Source organism: Mus pahari, chromosome 20 (genome assembly GCF_900095145.1).
Source record: "Mus pahari chromosome 20, PAHARI_EIJ_v1.1, whole genome shotgun sequence".
NCBI lineage: Eukaryota > Metazoa > Chordata > Mammalia > Rodentia > Muridae > Mus > Mus pahari.
In genome coordinates, this window is record NC_034609.1 from 19,436,330 (window position 1) to 19,445,276 (window position 8,947).

An 8,947-nucleotide genomic window follows, 5' to 3' on the forward strand; every position below is an offset into this window, starting at 1 on the left:
AAATCTTTTTTTTTTTTTAAGATTTATTTATTATATGTAAGTACACTGTAGCTGTCTTCAGACACTCCAGAAGAAGGCATCAGATTTCGTTACGGATGGTTGTGAGCCACCATATGGTTGCTGGGATTTGAACTCAGGACCTTTGGAAGAGCAGTTGGTGCTCTTAACCACTGAGCCATCTCACCAGTCCCCCCTTTTTTTTCTTAAAAAAAAAAAAAACCCTTTCTCTATCTATTACTTGTTGACTCTTTATCACCCCTTATACACACACACACACACACACACACACACACACACACAAACACATACTAATATGTTAACTGCCTGATTTCTTCCATGAACACTTAAGAGCAAGGTAATGTCCCTTTTCAAAAAAAAAACTCTAATCCAAAAGAAAAGGTCACTTAAAAGCTGATTTAGAGGACAGCCCCCACCTTTGCCGTAGAGTAGATTTTTTTTAAACTTTGCAGTAGTGAAGACCAACCCAGGGTGTTGGGCATGTGCTCTAACACTGAGCTACACACCCGGGCCTCAGTGTGAATTGTGGAAAGTGACTTGCTCACAGCAATGGGAACTGGGGTGCCTGGTTCCCTTTCCCTTTCCTTTTTCCTACACCTCCCCCAACCCCCAACCCCTACATTTTTAAAGACAGGGGCTCACTACTCAGCCTGATGTAGCCTCAACTCAGCCCCACCTGCCTCAGCCTCCCGAGTGCTGGGATTACAGGTATGTGACCACCAGGGTCACAGTTAGGGCTGTGGTTTCCTCACGGGTACGGGGCTGGCTCACATAGCAGATCATCTCCGTGCCCTTTGCGGGGCACACTCAGCTCCCCAAGCCCCCCTGCATCTTCTAGTTCTCACAGCAATACTTGTATCATATCGGGAGCTGCTGCCGCCCCATTCACAGACGGGGGATGCTTAAGCTCAAGTGGGGATGCAGCAATGATTTGAAGCAGGTACATCTGCCCCAGATGCCATTCTCTGGACCACTTCTATAACTCAGATTGTCTGGGAACCAGTTCATCTTTGAATGGTACGTAATGCGCATAGTGTGTTCAACATGCAAGGGGTGAAAGAAAAATTAAAAACAAACAAACAAAAAAACCAAAAACACTGGCAGCGGCTCCCGGGATCTTGTTCGTTCATTTTGTCCACTGCTCACAGCATCAGAGGTCAGTCTCCTAAAGGCCTTGGCTGTAGAGTCTGCCCTGGTTCCCTCCCCCTCCCCCTGCCCATGACTCACAATGATGTCCCCGCCTTTGACAAACTGCAGGCGCATCTGGAAGACGGTGATGTCCAGGAGGTAGATGAAGTCGCACAAGTAATCCATGAGCAGCCAGAAGTGGATGTTGTCTGCCCGCTGGTACGGGAAGGCCCAGCGCACGGGGATCAGCCAGCAGTTCCAGTTCCAGGCCAACACCACGAAGAACAGCCACAAGATGTACATGAGGTCTGGGGTGAGGTGGGGGACAGGGATGGGCTTGAAGGGCAGCAAGAAAGTGTCCCTCCCCAAGCAACTGTGTGTGGATCTCATCACTCAGAAGATAGACAAACAGATGGATGGACAGGAGGATCAGTGCATGAATGGCTAGGTGGCCATGGAGGTCCCTGATAGACCCTAAAAATTCAGAGTCTTCTAAGGAGGGGCCATGGTGGCATTATTGGATAATGACTGTTAAGGTTCCCTTCTTTCTGAAATTTAAAAAAGAAAAATGTTTTATTGTATTCATTTATTTGTGGGGGTGGGGTGGGTGTATGGGTACCACAGACCATTTTGGGGGTCAAAGGTCACACCATGTGGGTCCTGGGGATGGAACTTAGACTGCCAGGCTTGGAACTAGGCTATCTTGCCAGCCCGTGAATGAGTTTTGGCAATATATTTTCTGTCTTAGACAATCCAGAGCAGCAGCAAACGACATGTGGATGGATGGACAGACAGGTGGGTGGATCACTTGGTATCACTGCAGATCACTAGAGATCACTTGGTATCTTGGAAACCCAGTGAACACCAAGAGTCGGAGTCCTACTCCTGAGTGACTCCCTGTTTAACTTTGAGGAACTTCCTCTCTGGCACCTGTCATGGTCTTTTTTGAAGTCACGGGGACTCACCAGCTGAGAAGGCAAGGGACTCCAGTGTAAACTGTGAAGTGTTGTGCACGCATGCATGAAGGGTGCTGGACCGGAGGATTATGGAATGAGCTTACAGAGGTTCATGGGAATTCACTTCAGACTCTGATGAACTCTGTCTTAATTCCTGCTCAAAGCAGGGGTCCCAGGAGGGAGCCCACATGGCCTGATTAGAAGACTTGGCCTAGGTCAAGGTCAGGAGTCTAACTGGCTGCATCTTAAGGTAGCTGACATCCTCTGTGCCTCAGCTCCGTTGTCTGTAAGATGGCCTATGTTCCTAGTCAGGGACTTGTGTTAAAGAATCAGGCAAGGATGTGTGGAATCATTTTGCAAAGTATAAGGAAGGAGTCATGTACCAAGGATGTCCATGGTACTGGACCCTCCCCCAACAATGCCATATTGCATGGGAGGGACTTCCTCCAAGGGAACTCACTGGTCAGCGGGTCGATGCTCTGGGGGAACCGGTACATCTTCCAGGGCCTGCGCTTGAACTTGCAGCAGAGCATGTCGCAGTAGTGTTCCTCCTCTGCCGCCTCTGCCTCCGCTGGCTTCTGGGCTGGGTCTGGTTCTGGGGCCTTCTTGGCTGGGGCTGTGGGGATGACCGTAGTGACCATCTGACTCAGCCCTGAGGCTAGGGAAAGGGTCCTACCCACAGAGCTGGGACTTGAGGGCCTCCCCACTTCCTAACATACAACTTGCTTATACACTCTGGGTGCAGAAGGCCAACAAGCTCCTCTGGAGGGAATTCCATGGCCCTTTCTTTTTTCCACAGCAGTCTGGAGTCCCCAGCAGCTCTTCCTAGACCCCAGCTCTGTGTGTGTATGTGTGTGTGTGTGTGTGTGTGTGTGTGTGTGTGTGTGTGTGTCCGTCTGTCCGTCTGTTTGTCTGTCCGTCTGTCCGTCCGTCTGTCTGTCTGTCTGTCTGTCTATATCTGTGTCTGTCTGTCTATATCTGTGTCTGTCTGTCTATATCTGTGTCTGTCTGCCTGCCTGCCCATATCTGTGTCTGTCTGTCTGTCTGTCTGTCTGTCTGTCTATATCTGTGTCTGTCTGTCTGTTTATATCTGTGTCTATCTGTCTGTGCATTGGCAGACCCTTTGCTCCTTGGATGGGTGGAGTATTTTGTGCCTATGTCCCTTCTTCCTTATTCAGAACACTGAAGAACTCAGCATGGGGACATGTTGATTCAGACTTTTCAGAACAGGACTCAGTTCCGTTCTCTGACTGAGACTCGGCCTCTCATGGGTCTGTGGTGCTTGGTGACAGATGCCTTTGCTCTTACGTGTCCAAACACAGCCTCCAGTGTTAGGAGTGTGAAGTCAGGCTCTGTTAACATGTCTTGGGCACTTGAGTCCCAATATACAACCCTTGTCAGAAAAAATACCTAGAAACTATCGCTAACAAAAAGCTTGTGCATTCGGCTAGGTGTGGTGCGGGAGGCAGAAGCAGGTGAATCTCTGTGAGTTTAAGACCAGCCTGGTCTAAAAACTGAGTTATGGGCCAGCCAGGGCTACACAGTGAGACCCTGTTTTTAAAAGAAAAGAAAACATGTTCATTTTCTTTCTCTGTCTCTGCTTCTCACTATGGAGTCCAGGCTGGTCCCAAACTTGTGATTCTCCTGCCTCAGACTTCCAAGTACTAGGGATACCGGACATTTATCACCTTGCCAGACGACTCCTTAAAAGAAGGAGACCTTTGGCGACTATGCTGGCTCACACCTGTATTTTCAGCCTTTGGTAAGGGGAATTACCATGAGTTCCAGGCCAACCTGGGGCTCCTGAGTGAGTTCCAGACCAGCCTGGGCTATGGAATGACCTATTCAGGCGGCCCCAGCAAGGCATGGATGCCTTTGAACATTAAGACCATCTGCTTCCAGAGAAGCAATGCAAAAGTGAGATAGGCATACCAGTCACTATGCCCTGTGGGAGGAGGCAGAAGAATCTAAACCACTGGCTTGTGGGAAGGCCAAGTTCACCTTTGACCTTCTTCCTCTCCTAAGTACATTCTTAAGCCCCAAGCTTTTCTCATACACCCCAACTATCTGTTTATGCCGCCCTCCCCAGTAGTAGTTCATGGGGTTCCGTGGTCACCCCATCCACCTTGGCCTGTGGCCATCTCTGTCCCCACTCACAGGGCTTGGGGCTCTCCTCGTCGGAGGTGACGTCAGGGTCAATGAGCTTCTCCTTCACCTTCTCCGTCCGCTCCTTGAACATCTTCACCAGCTCCTGGAGCCGATCGTTGATGATGGCACTGTTCTGGCTGGCGGTGGAGGCTGCTCGGTCCTGGCCACTGTGGGGACACAGCAGAGGATGAACAAGAGAAAGGAAGGGTCCCCAGGACCTGAGACCTTGGTTGGATAATGTCTGTGTCTCCTCTTCTAGCAGAGCCCAAGGAAGGCCAATCCAGCATTCCTCTGACAATGTCGGACCCACTCCAGTCTCTTAGATTCTGAGTAGCTGAGCGTATATACAGTCCTATGTCGACATGCATGGTTGAAGTTTTCTCTTCTTTAGTTTTGTCCAGAACATCTTATAAGCTACATGGAGATAGCAAAGCCACTGTTACTTGGGTCCCTGAATGATTGCATAAAGCAGAGCCTTCCACTGACCTGAAAATACACAAGCGGTTAGTGCTGCGACATCTTGTCATTTTAGCCACTGAACCATCAGGGTCTGTTTGTCACAGAATCTTAGCCTACCTGCCTAATACAAGAGTCTCCATGTTGACCTCCTTACATGATCCCCAGGGTAATTTTTATTATTATTTCTGATTCCTATCATATTTTTCTTACATTAAACCAGACCCTTGTCCCTTCTCTGCTACATAAAACACAATTTCATTGTGTTAAAATGTAAGCTGGACTGTGTGCGATTTGGGGATTTCCTGAGCCTATCTTTCCTAAAACATCTACAACTCCCATAAGTACAAAGTGAATACAATTATGGAGAGAGGCCAACAAGATGGCTCTGCAGATAAGTGTTTGCTGCACAAGCCTGAGGACCTTCATCCTGAGCCCAGTCAGAGAGAGAACTGACTCCACTAAGCTCTTCTCTGACTGCTATGTGTGCCACAGCACATACGTGCTCCCTGACATCATACACACACACACACACCGAATAACAGCAAATACATTTAAAAACAAATGAATACAATTATGGATAGAGACAAGCCAGAAGGGAGAAGGCAGGCTTGCTTTTGACACAGGGGTCATGGCTGGAGAACATTGCAGGGTACCTCCGGCCAGTGTCCAAGGCTGGGCACTTAACATCAAGCAGGGTTACTGAAAAACTCCAGGAAAGTCTGTAACAGTCCTGGGAACACTTAGATGCCGGGGACTTGGCTTCCTGTGCTGCTACGGTGGCCTCCAGTCACACCCTATACCCCAGCTATCACAGTCACCAGAATGCTATGGAAATGTAGGTTTCCAGGGCCACTGTCTAGGGCTGTGTGGAGCCTGGGGCTCTGATTTTTACAAGCTCCAAGGCAGGGATCTCTAAGCACAGCCTGTGGTCTTTCTCTACCTGCTGACATAGTTGGGGATCAGTGCCAAGATCTTCAGCGGGGGGAGGAAGAGGATGTTTCTGCCTAGGCATTCCTTCCTCTCTGATCCCTGCCGGCGTGAACACATCTGGCCTAGAGTCCAAGTCCACCCTGTTAAGTCTTTCAAACCCCTGGGCCAACCAGGAAAGTCCTGAGCTTGAGATCTGGCCCTGTCTCAGTGCTCCAAAGGATGAAGTTCACCTAGTGTGGGGTTCTGAAAGCACCTCCCCCCATTCCTGCTCCTCTCCTTGTCTGCTCGTCCCAAACCAGTCTCTTGAGACTCGGGGGGTGGCTCTACTTACTCGGCCTCCTGTGGGGTGGTGGGGTCTGACCAGGCAACCACTGGGGACTCAGCTGGTGACAGGGCCTTGAGCTCTTCGGCTTCGTCATCCTGAGAAGGCAACTTCTTCCTGTAGAGACCCAGACAGGTAAGGATCCTTCAGAGGAGGCAGGCTAAAGGAAACAGATGGCTGCCTTGGAGCTGCTTCCTGGGAGCTGAAGGGGGCCTGACTTGGGACCTCAGTCTGCACAACTCTCAATGGCCTGCTCCAAAGTGAACAGTGTGGACTTTGATCAGGCAAACTCGGAGTCTGATCTCAGCATAGCACTTAAGGTCTAAGCTACTTCCATTGCTTCCTCTATAAGCGGCACTGAATCTACCCAACGAGAGAAGGAGGTATTTGTCCCTCAGTCAAGTCCCTGCCTAAGTGTCCTTCTGTCTCTTATTCTGACCCGAAGTCTCCCTGCCCCTTTATCATGCCTCCCTCCAGCTGTGACACAGAGCCGTGGAGTCCGATTGCCAGCTCATAGTGTGACTTTGAACAAATCCTTCCTTCTTAACTCTGGGCTCCCCGAGAGTGAGACTGAAGTTATCTGAGGAAGCCCCCATCATCCAGAAGCCATGACGGCTGCAATCGGAGCCACTGGTGTCTTGTCTGATTAGGTCTGAAGGTCCACAGGCCCGAGCCTGGGTAGCATGAGCTGTGAGCTGGGGGTGCCCTTGGTACTATTTGACATAAGTGTCCTTGGCGCTAATCCTCTGGACTTTCCCACCCTCTTCCTCAAGAGTGGGAATGAGTTGCTTTGTGGGAGAATCCCAAAAAAACGTGGGAAAGAAAGACAGACATGTCTTAACACTTTGAAGAAAGCCATCCCCAAGCTCAGAGACGGATCTGCTTAGGGTGGTGCAGAGCGAGTCAATAGAGAGACACAGGACGGTATCTGGTGGATGCAGGTCAGGGTAACATCTCGGGATGATTGTGCATCTGTGTATCTCTGGGTGTGTCTGTTTGTGTCTGTGTCCCGATTTCTCATTTCATTTTTCATTGTTTTTGTTTTGTTTTAATTAATTAACTTATTTATATATTTACTTATTCACTTTATATCCTGCTCAATGTCCCCTCCAGGGGCCTGTCATGTGGCCTGAGATGGTTTCAAGCTTTCGATCCTTCTGCCTTAACTTCCTGAGCGCTGAGGTTAGAAGCACGTGCCATCAGCACAGTTTAGAAAGAAACATTTTATGAGTTAATGACTGCAGAAGAGAAGAAATGCCCAGGGTTCACACATGGACCAAGAGTCTAGGGACATAGATAGGCATGTTAGCGCATGACGGCAACATGTTAGCCCATCAAGTCAGGTCAGAACAGCAGGGAACAAGAAGATGAGGGCTTAGAGTCGAGTGTTATACCCCAACTGGGAATAACCATGGCAATGCACATGGGTGGACCTGCATAGGAGGGTCAGCCTTTAGGACACAAACAATAAAAGAAGTTAGGACATGTGTGACGGTTTACTTCCACAGTCCCAGTACTTGAGGGACAGAGCAGGAAGCTTGTGACTTCAAAGCAAGCCTGGACTCTGTGATGAAACACTGATAGAGAGACAGAGAGAGAGAGATACACAGAGAGAGACAGAGGGAGACAGAAGGAGGGAGGAAAGGGAAAAAAGGAAGAAAGGGAGGGAGGGATGAGGGGAAGAAGGGAAAAAAGGAAAAATGGGAGAAAGGAAAGGAAAGGAAAGGAAAGGAAAGGAAAGNGGAAAGGAAAGGAAAGGAAAGGAAAGGAAAGGAAAGGAAAGGAAAGGAAAGGAAAGGAAAGGAAAGGAAAGGAAAGGAAAGGAAAGGAAGACAGTATGGCTACGGAGTTTGCCCAGCTTTGAGGAAAGGACACAGTTCCACTACAATCGGCTCAGGGAACACAGGATAGTCTGGCTGTGGTCCTTAACCACGACACTGCAACAACACAGCAAAGCAGCTTGGTTTAAAAGTGAGAGCCTGGGTACTGCCTGGGTACTGGGACAAGATGCTTCTGTGGGTAAAGGTGCTTGCCATGCAAAACTGGGGGTTCCATCCCCAGAACCTCGTAAAGGTAGACAGAGAGAATCCATAGCACAAAGTTGTCTCCTGACCTCCAAATGCATGCCACAGCACATGCTCACACTAAATAAGTGGATGGATGCCATATAAATGTATTTTTTAAATTGTTAAGACATTCTGGGAGCATGATCTTTTGACTAGGATGTGAAGTCCTGAATTAAAAAAAAAAAAAAAAAAAAAAAAAAAAACTAGGAGAGGAAAAATAAACGAGATGAAGGACTCTGGCAATTTATGAAGCACACCAAGCTTTAGGAAGCAATGTGCTGCCAGAACTTAGACTGAAGCAAGATTTAAAAAGGGGGCAGAGGTTAGTTGTTACATTTAGTGTCTGTGTGAACAATAGCATTTGCTACAAAGCATCCCTCTGTCTTGAAGCTGAGACTGCTTCTCAGCACTGCAGGCAGAGGAGGTCTGAGCCCTGCTACTTCCCATCTTGATTGTCTGACCCATCTGTCAAACCCACTATAGCGGCATAGCTCAGACAGCCAGCAAGCAAGTCATCATGGGTAACCTGTGGGCCGTTGCAGCTGCGCCCGGAACTGTGAGGGTGTCCGACTTGACAGGAGACTGTGGTGGTCTCTCAGGTGGAGGGAGAGTCTCCTCTGGGATGAGGGGGCCAACGTCAGCATCCGTGTCTTCTACCTGGAGCTCCGGGTGCTCCTTCGTGGCTGGTACTGGGGGGGGGGAGTCAAGAGAGAGAGAGACCAGGTCCTTGGGTTGCCTTTGAAGGGTTTCTCCTCACCCTGGGGCCCCCCAGCCAAGCTCCATGCAGCCCAAAGCCCTCTGCGTGTCTCCACCACCCCAAACCCAACTCTAGGAGCTGGAAATTTAGCCTAAATGTTCCAGAAATCAATCTCTCCCTCTCTCTCTCTCTCTCTCTCTCTCTCTCTCTCTCTCTCTCTCTC

The 8,947-nt window shown here is 49.2% G+C and overlaps 1 protein-coding gene across 1 annotated transcript in view; it reads right to left on the minus strand.

Annotated features, from left to right (window-relative positions):
• Cngb1 (cyclic nucleotide gated channel beta 1) overlaps nucleotides 1-8,947 on the minus strand; it is a 66,811-nt gene that overhangs the window by 19,885 nt on the left and 37,979 nt on the right. Inside the window, exons 17-21 of the mRNA XM_021220610.1 lie at nucleotides 8,554-8,716; nucleotides 5,971-6,078; nucleotides 4,260-4,417; nucleotides 2,563-2,718; nucleotides 1,246-1,454 (exon numbers count right to left, since the gene is read on the minus strand). Of these exons, the coding sequence (XP_021076269.1) occupies nucleotides 1,246-1,454; nucleotides 2,563-2,718; nucleotides 4,260-4,417; nucleotides 5,971-6,078; nucleotides 8,554-8,716 (794 nt within the window). The remainder of the gene's footprint in view (nucleotides 1-1,245; nucleotides 1,455-2,562; nucleotides 2,719-4,259; nucleotides 4,418-5,970; nucleotides 6,079-8,553; nucleotides 8,717-8,947) is intronic.